The sequence below is a fragment of the Natator depressus genome, chromosome 4, assembly GCF_965152275.1.
Source record: "Natator depressus isolate rNatDep1 chromosome 4, rNatDep2.hap1, whole genome shotgun sequence".
Lineage (NCBI taxonomy): Eukaryota > Metazoa > Chordata > Testudines > Cheloniidae > Natator > Natator depressus.
This window is the reverse complement of record NC_134237.1, coordinates 96,641,912-96,661,275: the sequence shown is the minus strand read 5'-3', so window position 1 is coordinate 96,661,275 and position 19,364 is coordinate 96,641,912. Positions and strand designations below refer to the sequence as shown.

Below are 19,364 nucleotides of genomic sequence, written 5' to 3'. Positions count from 1 at the left end.
CGCTGTCTGTTTCCCACCTCCCCCTCCATACACAGGCTCTCTGTCTCACACACTCTTCCACACTTCAGTTGAAAAGCAGCTGGCAATGGGATTGAGAAATCTGCATCATGTGATGCTGTACCCGCCCCATGAGGCATTGCAAACCCTTCCCAAAGCACCCTGCGGCCAGTTGCATAGTGGGATAGCTACAACAGTTCAGTTCTCTCTTTGTCGTTGCAAGAGCTGCTAGTGTGAGTGTATCCCAGCGATACAAGGAGCTAGTGTGGACACACAACAGCGCTTTTAATTAAAGTGCTTTAATAAAAGTGCTATAACTTTTGGCGCAAAACTTGTAAGTGTAGACATACCCTTAGTCACTTAAAATCTTTCTTTGTGTAGTTAATAAACTTATTTTATTGTTTTATGTAACCAGTGTGTTTGGATTAAAGTGTGTGGGAAACTACAAGGCTTGTGCGTGTAATTTCCATTGATGAAATGATGGACTTTATATGAGCTTGCATTGTCTAGTAGGGTGCTGGGCAGTACAAGATGCCTATTTCTGGGGGAAAGTCTGAGTTGGAGAGTTTGCTGGTGTTCTCCTGTGGTGTAATTCATGAGCAGCTGGTTATAGCACTCATTCTGTTACATGCTGGAGACTGTGTGTGAGTAGACCAGGAGTGGTTGTTCCCAGAGTGGAGCACTGTAAGAAGCACCCCAGGTTGGAGAACTGAGAGGACACAGCAGTTCAATGGTCCAGATTGTACTCTGGGGAATGTCACACCTGCTTCCTCAAAGTCTGCTCCAGTGAGGCAGAGAGGTCACCAGTCATCCACCCCTCTCTTCCAGTCTGCGGGAAAGAAAGGTACTTTGGGGATTGGAAGGGAGGAGAGACCAACAGAACCCTTGGCATGGTGAGAAGAATGGGGGGCCCTGATTTGGGGTGAGAGGGGAAGGGAAAGGAACAGAGCTGCTGGGATAGTGGGGAGAATGGGGCACCCTGCTGGGGCATGGGGCTGCACATACAATCCCTGTCAGGAGATTGGGGAGCGTTGCTAGGAGTCCCTGACATAGAGATGGATTGGAGGCTGGCACACAGAGTGCTTGTAGGGTGAAATGGAGGACTGCAAGGAGCTCCTGGTGTGTGCAATAAGCTTGGCCTACAGAACCTAAAAAGCATGCATCCCCCTTGTTTTTTAAAGAATACATCACTTGCAAAATGAAATTGGTCAAATTAAATAGTTTTTAGGCAGCATCTGATGTTCTGGGGAGCAAGTGGTGGAGCTGTCTCGGTAGCAATGCTTCCTAAATATTTTGTGGTATTTCTTTTAAATTTTCAAAATCAATATCATTTTAAAAAAAAAAGCTGTAAAGTAACTTAATATGTGGTGTGAAAAGAAAAGAAGAGTAGTAGTCCTTTTTCATTGTTATTCTTTTATATAGGGCATATCAGTATGGATTTAACAGTTTTAACCTCAGTTTTATATACTACTTCAACAAAGAAATAGCAGTAATTGAGATGAGAGGGAAAGAGAACGAGCTAACTTTTCTTATATTAGCACAATCAACATACAAAAAATGTATTTGTATACAGATAATTTAGATCTGTGACAACGGTGGTTTGGATCGAAGCAGAACCTGAAATATTCAATGGAGGGTATCCAAGTGTGTTTGTATACCCCCCAATTAAAAAAGGTGTAATAAATAGTGGGAGTGGCAAAAATTTTCTTCCGCCTCCTTTATTTACTTTTGCCATTACTGTCATTATTACTAGAGAGCTGAATCATAGCATTACCAAAGCTCCAAACAAGAGACAGCACGTTGTTATGCTGTTCCTGGAGAAGGCCAGGAAGCAGATTTCAGAGTAACAGCCATGTTAGTCTGTATTTGCAAAAAGAAAAGGAGTACTTGTGGCACCTTAGAGACTAACCAATTTATTTGAGCATAAGCTTTCGTGAGCTACAGCTCACTTCATCGGATGCATACTGTGGAAAGTGTAGAAGATCTTTTTATACACACAAAGCATGAAAAAATACCTTCCCCCACCCCACTCTCCTGCTGGTAATAGCTAGATAAGCTGTTACCAGAAGGAGAGTGGGTGGGGGGAGGTATTTTTTCATGCTTTGTGTGTATAAAAAGATCTTCTACACTTTCCACAGTATGCATCCGATGAAGTGAGCTGTAGCTCACGAAAGCTTATGCTCAAATAAATTGGTTAGTCTCTAAGGTGCCACAAGTACTCCTTTTCTTTTTAGGAAGCAGATTGTGATTCAGGCAGTTGCAGCCAGCTTCTCGATCTCCCCTTTTCCAAAGTTTCCTTCCCCTGGTGTTGCTATAATAACCACTGCAATGCAGCGCTCACCACTCCTTTCCGATTCGGAGGCAGATAGGCCTATGTATAAAAACTGAATGACACAGTTGCGATTTTTAGAAGGAAAAGACTTTCTTGCTCAACCAAGTTAGTCTAACCTTTCAGCCAGATTTTGTGTGTGCAAGTCAAACTGTTGAGTACCACAATATGAAAGAGGAAATTATAAGCATCTGTCTGTAGAAGAGGAACTATTCTATCTACATGGCTGAGAGAATGTCTGATTGGTATTTTCGTATTTTTTTGTTTCAAATTTTTTATTAGCCTTGCATTTAAAAAAAATAATGTTGACCTTTGACTTTTGTAGGTTTTGTTGAGATAATGTCTGTAAACTGACCCATGACCTGAAGAGTGTCAAAATATGTATAGACCTGCTGACTAGATATATTTTTGGATCTGTGGGATTTCGGAGCCCAAAATTACTGGAATGGGGAGTTGGGGTTTTTGTTTTTGTTTTGTTTACTTAAATGTGACCCCTGACATCACCCAAAGGGGTAGGATTAGACTTGAGAAGAGGAGTATCTCATTCTGAATTCATCTAAGAATTTTAAAGGAGGAGGAATCAGGTAAGCCACCATCCTAAAAAAGTGAAGGAAAGAAGAGCCTTAGCTTTTGGCTAATGGCTTGTTGACCTTTGCTTGTTTGGTTTGCTTGCCTGCAATGGCTGCTCACCTCTGGCCATGTGTTACTTCCATGTCTGACAGAGAGGTCTGTACTTCCTCCATTTTCCCAGCTGGCCACTGAGGTAGGAGTCCAGTAGCGTGCAATGTCAAAATCTACGATCAAGGAAATCCCAGCTGATGGCGGGGAGAGGGTGGGGTGCATAGAACCACAACATTTATTTGAGAATGGCACCTATACAGCAGTTCCTAAACAGCTGTGATGTCAAAAAACTCACATTCATAAATATAATGAGTTAGGAGTTGTATGTTTAATCCAGAGAGGTCATGTTAATTTCATTTTGTGGGGAGAATGGAGGGAGAGAAACAGGCTATTCCCTAACCACCAATAATTTGGGTAGATGGCCTTAATTGGCATCAGTCTCGATTAGCTTTATTCTCAGAAGGTTTTGACCTTCCATGTATCAAATCAGTTTGGCCGGAATATAAATATGCCAGTTATCATTGTGATTCATAGTTAAGCTTGGAAGGATTAGTTTTTTATTGATACATGCCGATTTCACCGTACACTCACAAATCTTTGAAAAGATATTTCTACCGATGATAGTTGAAATTTACAGACTGGCAAAATAAGAAACTTCTTGAGAACTTATTAGAGTTTGATTTAAGGCAATTTACTTTGTATATTTTAACATATGATATTGACAATTTGTGTTTTAATGGCTATAAAGCTTTAACTTTTGTAATCTCCACATCTGTTGTCATTAAATAATTATTCTCACACACACACTCACACACCGCAACCAATTTCCCACAACTGAAAATTTAACTGTCCCTTTTTTTAGGGCTGGCATTAAATTAAAAAATTGTCTTCAATGTCTTTCACCAAATTAAAGTCCTTTCATCTATTGTTTGGATAACTGTGGATTTTTTGATCAATTTCATTGCAGTCTTGAAGCATTTTGATCTAAATTTGAAAGATTCCAGTGTCTCTGGGGAGTAATTCATATAACACATTGTAGCCAGCACGAAACAATTTAGTAAGTTGCAGGGTATGGGGGATGTCTGTGAAAGGGAGAGGTTTTGGCTGCATCCTAACTTGAACATCAGTCAAGGTCTCAGCAAATTGTGTTACATCTACATGTGGTAAGTCAGAAAGCTGGATTGACTCTGTGTCCTGTTTCTCATTCTCCAGTTTCTTGACAGATGGCAGATACTTATGTTCAGTCCATCAAGAAATTAGAAAAAGATGTCATTCATCAAACTTGGGAAAAATTCAAGTACCTTCTATCACCAGGGTGCCCACCAATACCCTGAGTAAGGCAGATATTTTGATACCCATACCTTTATCCACTCACAAAATACTACCAATTTTTTAGTATAATTCTTGGGACAGATGTCTCCTGTAGAAATTTCTAGAAATATCAGAGTGAAGGCTATTGCCAAGTATCAAACATATACTCAGAAAATATGAGCCCTGCACATGTCTATAGCATACTACACTTTTGTTATTAAACACAAAATCATTTATATTCTGCATAAATCATGAGTCTAAAATTAAGAGGCAAATGCATACTACTGATAGGACAAAGGGGTTACTCACTTTCAGGTGCACGTCTTGAACCTTTGTAAAGAAACATTCACCAGACATTCATTTGCTGAATAATTTAAATCTCTTTTTGATGAATTAGTGTGTCACGCTGTCTTGCAGTGGCTCATGAACATGAGTACCAACCTTAGGGCAGACTGTTAGGAACCAGAGCACAAGCCCAAATTGGCTGTGATTTCTATACTTCAAAGTCAAGTGAAATCTCCTCAGGTACTATAATAGACTTAACATGGAGTCACAGACAGTTCCCTGGGGTATTCTGATCTGTTTTCCCACACAGTTAAGTCTACCTTTGTGATAGATGGTCCCTTACACCAAGGATCACAGCAATATTCAGATTACTCTCAGGACCAGTTACCTACCCCAGGTCAGTTGCACTTTAGATCTCACACCAAAGACAATGCTTGTAGCCAATCCTATAATAAACTATCTAAAGATTTATGAAGAAGGGAAATGAGTTATTTGTAAAGTTAAAGCAGGTAAACATATATACACAAATGAGATACAATCTTAAGGATAAAAAGGTAATAGAAAGTTCTGTAATAAGCAAGCTCTATATGTCCTTTAGGGCTAACCCAGGCTAAACAGCTAGGTATCGCTTGCTTATGCTTATGCTTAGGGCATGGCTACACTGGAAACTTCAAAGCGCTGTCGCGGGCACGCTCCTGTGGCAGCGCTTTGAAGTGCGAGTGTGGTTGCGCGTGAGCGCTGGGAGAGAGCTCTCCCAGTGCTCCTGGTAATCCACCTCCACGAGCGCTCGGAGCCTGTTTACGCTAGCGCTTTAAAGCGCTCAGACTTGCTGCGCTCACGGGGGTGATTTTTCACACCCCTGAGCCAGCAAGTTAGAGGGCTATAAAATGTAAGTGTAGCCAAGCCCTTAGAAAACTTTACCCTCCTTCCCCCCTCACTCCAAGCAGCACAGAGATGCAGTTTCTTCTTGTTAGGGATATTTATTCTCTTCCCCTCTTCTGCTTAGAGCTGCAAACTCAGCTGATGGGTGGAGGGATAGCTCAGTGGTTTGAGCATTGGCCTGCTAAACCCAGGGTTGTGAGTTCAATCCTTGAGGGGGGGCCATTTAGGGATCTGGGGCAAAAATTGGGGATCAATCCTGCTTTGAGCAGGGGGTTGGACTAGATGACCTCCTGAGGTCCCTTCCAACCCTGATATTCTATGAATTCACTTACAAGACCCATCCTCATGGAGGAGGGAGAGTAAATAATAAGTCTTTTGTCCTCTTTAATGTTCCATGCTAGTCCATCTGGTGTTGATGAGCCTTCCTTGTAAGGCAGGAACACCTTCTGTTAGAGATCAGCATTTCACATGAGTTAATGTCTCTCTCCTGTCTGGTGATTTACACAGTTGCAGAGGCTTACAGTGCAAACACTCAAATACTACTTTACAATAAAGGATACAAATATTATAAGTGAGGGCATGGCTACACTTGCAGATGTTTGAGTTAAACCAGCCTTCGGAGAGCGCAGTAGGGAAAGCACTGCAGTCTGTCCACACTGACAGCTTCAAGCGCACTGGCATGGCCACATTTGCTGCACTTGTAGCAGCATTGGGAGTGGTGCATTATGGGCAGCTATCCCAGCATGCAAGTGACTGCAACGTGCTTTTCAAATGGGGGTGGGGTGGGGTGGAGTGTGACAGGGCGTGTGTTGTGTGTATGTGGGGGGAGAGCATGTCAGCATGCTGTCTTGTAAGTTCAGACAACAGCTAACCTCCCCCTTGCCCCCCCCACCTCTCTCTCTCACACACACAGCATTCCACACTAATGGTTGCTTTGTCTCGGAGCAGATAAGCAGCGGGCTGTCAGAAATGGAGCTTTCAAAGGGCATATCTGCATTCTTGCAGTGATTCAAAAACAATGACAAGAGTGGTCACTTGACTTAAGGGGATTATGGGACATTTCCAGAGGCTGATCAGAGCGCAGTAATGCAACACCTCGTTCACACTGACGCCGCGGTGCTCCAGCGGGGGTGCAGCAAACGTTATTCCACTCTCCAAGGTGGAGTAGCAGCAGTGCTGTAGCCGTGGAGTCAGAGCGCTTTACATGCCTTGCCAGTGTGGATGGGTAGTGAGCTAGTGCGCCCGAGGCTCCTTTATTGCGCTGTAACTCGCAAGTGTAGCCAAGCCCTGAGATTAATACATGCAGCAACTCACAAGCATTCAGTAAAGTCTAATACTAACCACATTCTTATCATTCTAATACCTATTTTGACAATATTAACATAGAGGTGAGCCAAACTGATGAGCTGTGTATTTATCAGTATTCAGTTGAGGCATGGGGGAGGACATTGGCATGAGGTGGAACCTGGTCTGCCAGTGTCATGTAGTGGACAAAGAACATAATTTCCAATTGCACTTCAATATACAGACCTGAAGGATGGCCTCAGTTGTAGGTTCCAGGTAACATAACATGAATCAATTTGTATTTAGGGCCCTGTACTGAACTTTAGATGGGAGTTCTTTCACCTAGATTAAGATGGGGCAGTAACAGCATGCTGATGTAGATGTAGTGAAGGCTAGAGCTATGTTGAACATGCAGAAATGGATTTCTCATTAGTTAGCCAGAGGCTGTAATATGCTCCGTAGTTCATGGTGTAATTCTAGGTAGCTCTGTTGTACACATATCCAGTTAGAGTAAGCAGCTGTTTCATTTCAGCATTGATAAAGAACTGTGCGCCTCTGGCACAGTCTCAACTTCACTGTTTTCACACATATCTCTTCCCTGATAACTGCTTCAAGGACACACATTTCTTGGAATTAAATATTCATCCACAAGATGATTCAAGTACACAAGTGAGTGGATGTGCAGAGTCCACTTTTCTGAAAATTGCTTTCTTAATAACTCTTCTATTCATCAAATCAGCTTATTAAGAAATGGGCATTTTCTGCAAACCAAGATGGTTTTTCAAATCACAATACTTAAGCAGTTATCCTTAGCCTGGATTCTCCAGTGTGGATGAGAGTAAAGAGAGGCAGCTGCAGGGAGCCGGTTGCAGCTCTGTGATCTTCTGCTACTTCCCACTCCAAAGCAAGTTAGAACAGCAGGGCTGATGTAAAGTCCCACGAAAGCTTATGCCCAAATAAATTTGTTAGGCCATGTCTACACTACGAAAGTACTCCGATTTTACAGAAGTCGATTTTTGGGAACAGATTATATAAAGTCGAGTGCATGCGTCCACACTAAGCACATTAATTCGGCGTCCACAGTACCATGGCAAGCATCGACATTCCGAGCGGTGCACTGTGGGTAGTTATCCCACAGTTCCTGCAGTCCCCGCTGCCCACTGGAATTCTGGGCTGAGCTCCCAATGCCTGATTGGGCCAAAAATTTGTCACGGGTGGTTATGGATAAATGTCATCAGTCAACCCTCCCTCCCTCCGTGAAAGCAACAGCAGACAATCATTTTGCGCCCTTTTGCCTGGATTGCCTGAGCAGATGCCATAGCACAGCAAGCATGGAGCCCGTTCAGTTCACCGCAGCAGTTATGACCATTGTAAACACCTCGTGCATTATCGTGCAGTTTATGCAGAACAAGCACCTGAAAAACCAGGCGAGGAGGCGACGGAAGCGTGGTGATGAGGACATGAACACAGATTTCTCTAAAACCGTGGTCCCCAGAAATTTGGAGATCATGGTGTTACGGGGGCAGGCTCATGCCGTGGAACGCCGATTCTGGGCCCGGGAAACAAGCACAGAGTGGTGAGACCGCATAGTGTTGCAGGTTTGGGATGGTTCCCAGTGGCTGTGAAACTTTCGCATGTATAAGGGCACTTTCATGGAACTTTGTGACTTGCTTTCCCCTGCCCTGAAGCGCAAGAATACCAAAATGAGAGCAGCCCTCACAGTTCACAAGCAAGTTGCAATAGCCCTGTGGAAGCTTGCAAGGCCAGACAGCTACCGGTCAGTCAGTAATCAAGTTGGAGTGGGCAAATCCACTGTGGGGGTTGCTGTGATGCAAGTAGTCAACACAATCATTGAGCCACTGCTATAAAAGATAGTGACTCTGGGAATATGCAAGTTATACTAGATGCCTTTGCTGCAATGGGATTCCCTAACTGTGGTGGGGCTATAGACGGAACTCATATCCTTATCTTGGGACCGGACCACCAGGGCAGCCAGTACATAAACGGCAAGTGGTACTTTTCAATGGTGCTGCAAGCACTGGTGGATCACAAGGGACGTTTCACCAACATCAACGTGGGACGGCCGGGAAAGGTTCATGACGCTTGCGTCTTCAGGAACTCTGGTCTGTTTAAATGGCCGCAGGAAGGGATTTACTTCCTAGACCAGAAAATAACTGTTGGGGATGTTGAAATGCCTATAGTTATCCTTGAGGACCCAGCCTACCCCTTAATGCCCTGGCTCATGAAGCCGTACACAGGCACCCTGGACAGTACTAAGGAGCTGTTCAACTATAGGCTGAGCAAGTGCAGAATGGTGGTAGAGTGTGCATTTGAACGTTTAAAGGGTTGCTGGCGCAGTTTACTGACTCGCTCAGACCTCAGCGAAACCAGTATTCCCATTGTTATTGCTGCTTGCTGTGTACTCCACAATCTCTGTGAGAGTAAGGGGGAGACATTTATGGCGGGGTGGAAGGTTGATGCAAATTGCCTGGCCGCTGAATACGTGCAGCCAGACACCAGGGCGGTTAGAAGAGCACTGCAGGAAGCGCTGCGCATCAGAGAAGCTTTGAAAACCAGTTTCATGACTGGCCGGGGTACTGTGTGACACTTCTGTTTGTTCCTCCCCCTTCCTCCTTGATGAAAATCCGCCCCCTTGGTTGCCTCTAAATTCCCTGTAAACCACCCGCCCTCCCCCCTTCAATCACAGCTTGCTTGCAAAGGAAATAAAGTCACTATCATTTAAAAAACATGTATTCTTTATTAATTGATTATAAAAATAGGGAGATAACTCACAAGGTAGCCTCGGTGGGGGGAGTGGGATGAGGGTAGGAGGGAAGGAAAAGGCCACTTTAAAACTTGTTGAATGACAGCCTTCTGTTGCTTGGGCTGTCCACTGGGGTGGAGTGGTTGGTTGCCCAGAGCCTCCCCGCCCCCGTGTTCTTGGGTGTCTGGGTGAGGAGGCTATGGAACTTGGGGAGGAGGGAGGGCAGTTAAACAGGGGCTACAGCAGCAGTCTGTGATCCTGCTGCCGTTCATGAACATCCACCAGACGCCGGAGCATGTCCGTTTGATCCTGCAGTAGCCCCAGCGTTGCCTCATGCCTCCTCTGATCTTCCTGCTGCCACCTCTCCTCACATTCATCGGCCACTTTCCTGTACTCTGCTATTGTGTCCCTCCTCACATTCTGCTGAGCTCTGTCAGTGCCGGACGACTGCATGAGCTCAGAGGACATTTCATCGCACGTGCATTTTTTTTGCCGCCTTATCTGTGAGAGCCTTTGGGACGGAGGAGGGAGGCTTGAAACATTTGCAGCTCCTGGAAGAAAAAAAAGGAGTGAAGTATTTAAAAAGATACATTTTACAGAACAATGGCTATACTCTTTCACAGTGAACAACATTATTCACATTACATAGCACATGTGATTTTGGTACAAGGTCACATTTTGCATCTTATATTGAGTGCCTGCGGCTTTGGTGTTAGAGATCACACATGCATTGCCGGGCATCAGAATTCGGCTTGTAGGCAGCCATGGTAAGCCATAGTCTTTCGGCTTCTGCAACCTTCATAACAGCAGTACCCTCCTCTCCCATACCAAGCAAAGCACGTTGAGTTGGCCATTTAGTGCTGCGGTTTTCCTGTTAACGTGCAGCAGCAGAAACCAAACTAACCCCCCCATCCAGTTCTCTGGGATGATTGCTTTACCCCTCCCCCCACCGCATGGCTGGTATCAGGGAAGATCCCTGCTAGCCAAACACGAACAGCTCAGCGCCAATGCCCCCCTTTCCCCCTCGCAACCGCGTGGCTAACTGCAGGGAGGATTTCTTTTCAGCCACAGGCAAACAGCCCAGTAGGAACGGCCACCTCTGAATGTCCCTTTAATTAAATTCCCTTATTTCAACCAGGTTACCAGGAACAATATCACTCTCCTGAGGACAACACAGAGATAAAGAACGGATGTTGCTTGATTGCCAGCAAACACCAAGACCATACGCTGCCAAGCTTTGTCATGCAATGATACCATATTACTTGCTACGAGCGTGGCGTGGTAAAGTGTCCTACCATGAATAAGGCTGCTCTCCCCAGAAACGTTCTGCAAAGGCTTTTAGAGTACCTCCAGGAGAGCTTCATGGAGATGTCCCTGGAGGATTTCCGCTCCATCCCCAGACACGTTAACAGACTTTTCCAGTAGCTGTACTGGCCACGAATGCATCCCAAGTCCTCAGGGCTACATAATCATTAAAAAATGCTTGCTTTTATAACATGTATTATATTTAAAAAGGTACACTCACCAGAGGTCCCTTCTCCAGCTTCGTTGAGCTGGGAGGGTATTTCAGTCAGGGTGATAAAAAGATCCTGGCTGTAGGGGAGAACGGTGTGCTGTGTGCTCTCCTCAAGCTCGTCCTCCTCCTCCTCATCTTCCCCATCCGCAAAATCCTCAGGCATGGCGGAGAGTACCCCATCATCGGAGTCCACGGACAGGGGTGGGGTAGTGGTGGCGCCCCCCCCTCCCTACCCCCCCCCTCCCCCGAATTGCATGCAGCTCAGCGTAGAAGCGGCATGTCTGTGGCTCTGTCCCGGAGCGTCAGTTTGATTCTTTGGTTTTCTGGTACACTTGTCTGAGCTCCTTAAGTTTCATGCGGCACTGTGTTGCATCCCTGCTGTAGCCTCTGTCCCTCATGGCCTCGGAGATTTTTTGAAATGTTTTGGCATTTTGTCATTTGGAACGTAGTTCTGATAGCACGATTCCTCTCCCCAATCAGCGATCAGATCCAGTACCTCCCGTTCGGTCCATGCTGGAGCTCTTTTTTGATTCTGGGACTGCATGGTCACCTGTGCTGATGAGCTCGCCTGGCCAAACAGGAAATGAGATTCAAAAGTTCCCAGGGCTTTTCCTGTACACCTGGCCAGGGCATCCGAGTTCAGAGTGCTGTCCAGAGCGGTCACAATGGTGCACTGTGCGATAGCTCCCGGAGGCCAATACCTTCGAATTGTGTCCACACTAACCCTAATTCGAAACGGTGATATCGATTTCAGCACTAATCCCCTCGTTGGGGAGGAGTACAGAAATCGGTTTTAAGAGCCCTTTATGTTGAAAAAAATGGCTTTGTTGTGTGGACGGGTGCAGGGTTAATTCGATTTAACGCTGCTAAATCCGACTTAAACTCATAGTGTAGACCAGGCCTTAGCCTCTAAGGTGCCACAAGTACTCCTCGTTTTTTTTGCTGATACAGAGTAACACGGCTACCACTCTGAGACCTTACTCCAGTTGAAGATGAGTCATAGGCGAGCTGTGATCCATCATGTCTCTTTATCAGAACACTCCTCCTTTCTCTTACACTGGTGGAGGAGGAGCTGCTGGCACAAGAGGAGTTTCCACTGGCAGAGAATCTCCTACAGAAGGGAAATTCTCCAATAGCTATTCCTGGCTGTTCAAGCAGCACACAGCGCTCTTAGCGGACTAGAGATGCCAACCCTACCACTCTTTGCAACTTGCAGCTTTTGGGGTTATTCTTAGACTGTAAAAGAGCTCCTGCATATAACAAAATATGAACTGCAAGAAAAAGCAGAGGTGTGTTTCAGAGTTCCAAACTGGGTTAGTATAAGCAGAGGGTGGCATAAAAATGCAACAGATAATATGCTCAATTTGTGCTACTAGAAACCATGTTCTAAGCACAATGCACCACGCTAAGAGTGCACACTTTTCTAAAGCTGGAACTGCGTTTAAGCTGAATTTATGCATTGTTTCATTAATTCTGTTCCTGGCTCTGTGGTATCAGGGCCTAAATTTGTTGTTTCTTCTTTAAATACTCCATTTTCAAATGATATGCCAACCTTTGTGTGCAACTCTGCTTTTTCAGTTACCTCTTGTTTTGGCGATTGATACACACATTAATATTTGCCTACTCTGACTTCACCTGTTTAAATTACCACAGTATTCAACATAAATAAAATGCTTTTAAGCACGTCTTCTTATATATAGGACCTGTTAGTGACTGGATCTTGCAAGGGCACTTGGTGGAGTGGAAAAGAGAAATCACCTTCTCTCCAGATACAATTACAGTGTCTGAGCTGTCCTGTGTACAGGGACTACTTTCTGTGCAGAGGTTGAAATCATACCAAAAGGGGCAGAGAGGAGTTTCTGCCAGGCAGTACTTCTCCTCCACAGCTGGTCAGCAGCGCTGGCCAGGTACAGAGGGAAGCACACTCCACCATCCTAAGGATGGATATACAGAATGCACTCTCCCTGGATGCCAGGGGCCAGCCCCCACCTCTGTGGGGGGGCTGCGCAGGACTCCACAATGTCTAGGGATGGCTTTGACTGCACCCCACCACCAGGGCAGGGTTTTCCTTATCACACACAACTAAACTCAGAATGATTAGACATTAGAGATGCCACTTTTAAAGTATTTGTGAAGAACCTGTAGGAATTTGATGCTAGGCAGTTGTATGTTTTGCATAGACTTCTGAGTATCATTCATGAGTAATTCTGGATATATTTTTAAAATATTGCCTCTAATGTTGATGGGAGGGTGGGTGGGTTGTATGTATATGGTTGATATCATCAGCTTAGCTCATTTCAAAACTTTCTTTCCTAAGTAGAAGTACAGTAACTCCTCACTTAAAGTTGTCCTGGTTAACGTTGTTACGTTGCTGATCAATTAGGGAACATGCTCGTTTAAAGTTGCACAATTCTCCCTTATAACGTTGTTTGGAAGCCGCCTGCTTTGTCCACTGCTTGCAGGAAGAGCAGCCCGTTGGAGCTAGCTGGTGGGGGCTTGGAACCAGGGTGGACCGGCAGCCCCCCTACCAGCTCTCCTAAGTTCCCTGTGCGGCAGCTGCCCAGCAGGCTATCAGTTGCCAGGCAGTTTAACTGTCCCTCCCCACACTGCCATGTGTTGCTCCTGCCCTCTGCCTTGGAGTTGCTCCTGGGAGCCTCCTGCTTGGTGTGCAAGGAGGGCAGGGAACGGGGGGGGCTAATGTCAGGGGTCCCCCCCCCCCAGGGCCGGCTCTAGGCACCAGCAAAACAAGCAGGTGCTTGGGGCGGCACATTTCTAGGGGCGGCATTCCGGCACCGGCCATGCTGCCCCTAGAAATGTGTCCCTGCCACCCCAGCTCGCCTCCGCTCCGCCTCCACCTGCTCCCCTGAGCGCACAGCTGGCAATCTGCTTCTCTCTCCTCTCTCCCAGCCTGTTCGTGCGGCAAGCCTGGGAGGGAGGGAGGAGAAGCCGAGCAGCAGCGCACTCGGGGGAGTTGGTGGTGCAGAGGCGAGCTGGGGCAGGGAGTGGTTCCTATACCCCCCCCCAGTACTTCCTGCGCTCCCCCCCCACCCTCGCTCACCTCTGCTACGCCTGCTCCTCTGAACGCACTGCCTCTCCCTCACCTGAGAGGGAGGGAGGAGAAGCAGAGCGGCGGCATGTTCAGGGGAGCAGGCGGAGCGGAGGTGAGCTAGGGTGAGGGGTTGGAGAGGGAGCCGCAGGAAGCAATGGGGAGGGGGGGAAATGCAGCATGCCCGGGGGAGGAGGCGGGGCTAGGGATTTGGGGAAGGGGTTGGGAAGGGGCGGAGTTGGGGCAGGGGTCGGGGGGCATGAAAAAAAAGCGGGGGCAGCCAAAATTTTTTTTTTGCTTGGGGCAGCAAAAATCCTAGAGCTGGCCCTGCCTCCCACTTCTCCACAGAGCCAGGGCTGGGGGCGGGGGGGGGAGGAGGAGGAGGGAGAACGACACAACAGGGCTCAGGACGGAGGGAGCTTGCTTGCAGCAGCTGCTGTCTCAACTTGCTGATCTACTTAAAAGGATTAGGGTGGGGTGAGTGTACTTAAAGGGGCAATGCACGTATCGCTCTCTCTCTCTCTCTCTCACACGCGCACACACACACACGGGTGTATGTCTCTGTCTCTCTCTGCCATGCTGTCCTCCCCTCCCTCCATTCATGCTGCCTTGTAGAGTGTGAGGCTACATTAACAACAATGAGTTAACCCTTGAGGGCTCAGCCAATTGCTAGTTCATGATTTAGCAGTAAGGCATCCCCTGGGAAATATCCCACCCTCTTCCATCCTCTGACTTCACCACCTCAATCAAGCTTAACAATCATCATTGCTGTGTATAGTATTAAATTGTTTAAAACTTATACTGTGTATTTGTGAGTGTATATATATAATATATAGTCTTTTGTCTGGCAAAAAGAATTCTCCTGGAACCTAACCCCCTTCCCCCTCAATTTACATTAATTCTTATGGGGAAATTGGATTCGCTTAACATCATTTTGCTTAAAGTAGCATTTTCAGGAACATAACTACAACGTTAAGGGAGGAGTTACTGTGGTTTACTTTCAAATGTTTATTTTTCATTGGTGATACTGCATTCTGATTCAATGTTGTAGCCAACATGGAAGATATGAAATCATTTGAAAATATAGCTCCCATTTATTACAAAATTATTATGCATATTGGAAGAAATACTTAATACATAAGTAAATTTTCCTTCAAAAGCTAAGTGTGTTCTGGTTTGGGCACCAGCAATAGGAGAACTGTAAGATACTTCTGAAGGCGACTGTTAGATCCTTCACAGAGTTACCTCTTCCATCTACCTCAGGGTTTCTCAGGCCCATAACCCTGACATCTAGGAAAAAATATGTAAACCACATAGGTTTCCAATTTTATTAACTAAACTAAATAAATAAGCAAAAGTGTAAACAAGTCAGATTAGAATAAAGTGGGTTAATATAAAATTAATCTAATTATCAGGTTAACTAAACCATATCAGATAGAAAATTTAGTAACTGCCTGTACATAGTTCTTTGTAAAGTTGTTAAACTGAATTTATAGTGTTTTCTGCTGCTATCAGTTTGAACACACAACAACAAAACTTTGAAGTTCTGCATTATAAAGAAAAAGCAGCCTCACTGTATACATATACTGGCTATAGATATAGAAAACTAATTGCTTTCCATGTTGGCTTGGTGTAATAATTAGTGTGTACCCAAAGTGCTATTTCATTTTGCTAGCTGAAAGGCAAAGAATTTTTTTTTTAAAAGGGCTTCTGCACTTTTTCACTTCATGGTGTATAAGCACCTGAAAGGCTTTTCACAAGACTTCTTTCTGCCTTTTTTTTTTATCTTTAGAAATATCAGGAATGTTAAGTTTAGTCTTTTCTGATTTTACTGGAAGACCTCTGGAAGATCTTGGAGATGTTTATTGTGATCTCTAACACCTTAATAGTGGGAGTGAGGGTGCTACATCTTTAACAAAGGCTACATTTCCCCCAAAAAATGACTGGTCATGGAAATTTAATGTGTTAACAAAAAAGGGTTTAAAACTGATTAAATAGTCCTTCCCCTTTCACTTGCTTAACTTTCACTTTCTTGGCTCTTGTAATATCATTTCACTAGTTCTTCTGTATAAACAGGACCTGAATGTCTAGTATAAAAATTTTAAAAAATAAAAATAGAAGTTCTTCCTTTCCGTCCCCTGAAAAAAAAAGCAAAGCACCTCCCCTCTCAAAAAAATAAAATAAAAAGCTTTCAGACCTTTAAATACTAAGAGTTAATGCAGTGGAAATTCAGTTGCCTATTTTTAAGCATTTCTCCATTCTCTTCTTTCTAGGTCTGCTATTGGTAATGGGACCTTCGGAGACATGAAAGGTATCTTGCCTTCTTTTTTCTGAACTTGACAAAATCAACATCATGTGGACAAAATAAAACAGAACGGAAACTTGTTCTGAATAACAGAATGCCAAAGAAAAGGAAAAATCCAGGTGTGAGTCCCTCCAGGAAGATCATGGATTCAGAGAGAATGGGTGCTTCTGGTGAAGGACTGGTACCACCTCCAGGAGATGTGTCGGTGTCACGAGCAATTTACAGTGTCAATAAGGAAGAGCTCTTCAACAATATGTCAGAAATGTTTTCTGGCCTGGATCCTAGTGTAGTTTATATGGTGCTGTCTGAATGTGATTTTAAAGGTAAATAAAATGTTTATTATGTTAACAGTTGGATTTCATAGGGAAATTCTGCTCTCAGATAGGCAGTGCAGCTCCCACGGACTTCAGCAGTATTTTAAGAGATCAGAATTTAACTTTTAATGAATACATGAGTGTGATGGGGGTGTTCACCACACATTAGCCCTGGAGGGGCTAATATAGGCAAGAGGCCAATTAGCCATTGGCTGCTCCTGAAGAGAAGCTAGGATGTGATGAGGTTTAACTGGGGATGAAGCTTACCTGGACAGAAGCAGGTGGGGCTTTTGTAAAGCCAGGAAACTGGTAACACATTGCAGTGAGAAAGCCTACAGTCATGCTCTCTGATACAAGGGAGCAGAGTAGGAGCCTGTACTAGGAGTGCACTGGGGTTTTCGGTTTTGGGTTTTTGTTTGTACCACAGTGGAGAAGGTGGTGAGAGCTCTGGTGTAAGCCACGGCGGCTCAGTAGGAGGCAAACCGGGCTCAGGCGATGGCGCAACAGTAGTCCATGAGGCTACAGCAGGAAACCAACCAATTATTAATGGGCCAGGCAACCCAAGATCAAGTCCTCCTGCAGGAGATAGTGGACCAGCTGAAGATCCTCACCACCCAGGCCCAGGGGTCTGACAGGACGTGAACCCTGAGGGCCACCGGTTGTCTGCCAAAGATGATGGCAGAGTATGACATAGAGGCATATCTCCTCTCATTTGAAAGGACTGCTTAGCGTGTGGCGTGGCCCCAGGAGCAGAGGGCCAGCATTCTCACCCCTTTTTTGTGTGGAGAGGCCCAGAAGGCCTACTTTGATCTGCCCACCGAGGATGCCACTGACTATTCCCGGCTGAGGGCAGAGATCCTAACATGATCAGGGGTGACAGCAGCGGTATGGGCCCAGAGGGTCCAGGAGTGGAAATACAGGGAGAACAAACCTCTGAGGTCCCAATATTCGACCTCATACACCTTGCTCAGAAGTGGTTATGGCCCGAAGCGTGCAGCCTGGAGGAGATTTTGGAGACTTTGGTCATGGACCATTACATGCAGGGACTGCCGCCAGATCTCCGCAGATGGGTATGCCAGAATGATCCATCCACCTACGATGAAGTGATCACATTGGTGGAAAGACGGATGACAGCCAGGGAATTGACCCAACTACCCAAGGAAGGCCCCTCACGAAGCAAACACTTGACCCCAACCCTGGAGGGTCAGGCGGCCAAACCCCCAGGGAGTCCTAAGTGGAAGAAGAGGAAGACTGAAAACCAGCCGGGAACCCAGAAGGAAGGGAAAGGCTGGGGGGGAGGGACCCTGGGACTAAACCCCCTAACCCATGTGATAGGGGAGTGACTAGAAGCAATTATAAGTGTTACAGGTGCGGGGAGTTGGGGCAGATAATGGCCCAATGCCCCAATGTTGTAGAGCCCATGCAGTGTAACCTGTGGGATGGGGCAGACCCATGCAGCCTACTCAGTATTGTAGGGGTTGCAGTCACCCCACATAAATATACAAGGCAGGTAAAGTTGAATGTGGTAGAAACCATGGCACTCATAGATTTGGGGAGTGCTATCACCCTAATATTGGGTAAATTAGTGAAGCGCAGCCCGTTAATGCAAGCTAAGCATATGGGGGTAACCTGTGTCCAGAGGACTGTTACTTGCTACCCCATCAGACCAGTGAAAATTGAAATTCAGGGAAATGTCACCGGGGTGAAAGCAGGGGTAGTCCCAAACCTCCCATACCCCGTGCTCATAGGTAGAGATTTCCCCGGGTTTGGAAACTTGCTCCCACCGGAGGGATTGGAGGGAGGGGAGCTCCCGAACTTCGGGAGGCTTCCACGGCAGAATGTCACCTCCCATTTTTCGCAGAAATGTCCCAGGAACTATTCCCTGTCCCGGGAAAAGGCAGGACAAGGGAGCAGAGTAGGAGCCTGTACTAGGAGTGTAGGAAACACTCCAGGGAAGGAGCAGTAAGGGCTGAGAGAATAAACTTGAACTGCTGGTTCAAGGGTCCTTGGATTGGAACCCAGTGCAGAGAGCAGGCCTGGATTCCCCTACAAGCCACTGTGGGAGTGGCACAGTCAGTACAATGGCTATGAAGACTGCTTGAGACTGTGTGGAGAGATACTGGTGAGACCTTGGAAAGGGAGACAGTTGTGACTTGGCCGGAGGGCTAAGCAATGAAGGAGATGAACTGCAGCTCCTGACCAGTGAGAGAGGGGCCACAGAGCGAGTGACTGGCAATAGGCTGAGCAACTGCCAGATGGGGCATGGACGGTGATGAGCTAATTCCCCAGATGAGCCACAAGGAGACTCCACCGAGTGGCGAGTAGCAAACACCCCGTTACAATGAGTTATAATACTTAGGAATTTTATAGCACTTCCCATTAGTGACCAGATAGCAAGTGTGAAAAATTAGGACAATTGGGGGTAATAGGCACATATATTGCACAACGCCCGGAATATTGGGATTGTCCCTATAAAATTGGGACATCTGGTCCCCCTACTTCCCATGTCAGATTCTCAGATTCGTAACGTTTTTGTGATGTTGGTAAGTAATAATATGTTTTACTTAATGAAGTTAGGTGGCTTGCTGTAAGCCATACAGCAAGACAGTGATTGGGAAGAGAACCCTGCTTTCCTGACTGACATTTCTGAGCTTTAACCACTACACAAGACTGTCCCACATTCTGTATGGGTGTATGTTACATATCAATT

At 45.8% G+C, this 19,364-nt stretch overlaps 1 protein-coding gene across 4 annotated transcripts in view; it reads left to right on the top strand.

The window, feature by feature from the left end:
- The window catches only part of N4BP2 (NEDD4 binding protein 2), a 78,900-nt gene that overhangs the window by 16,300 nt on the left and 43,236 nt on the right, over positions 1-19,364 (top strand). For 3 of the 4 annotated variants that reach the window (XR_012639350.1, XM_074951520.1, XM_074951522.1), the window contains exon 2: positions 16,309-16,663. Coding sequence is in view for 3 of the 4 variants with exons in the window: in XM_074951520.1 (XP_074807621.1) it covers positions 16,435-16,663 (229 nt within the window). In the remaining variant the exon portion in view is untranslated. Of the gene's footprint in view, positions 1-16,308; positions 16,664-19,364 lie in introns of those variants that run through there. The other variant, XM_074951521.1, reaches the window with a different exon arrangement.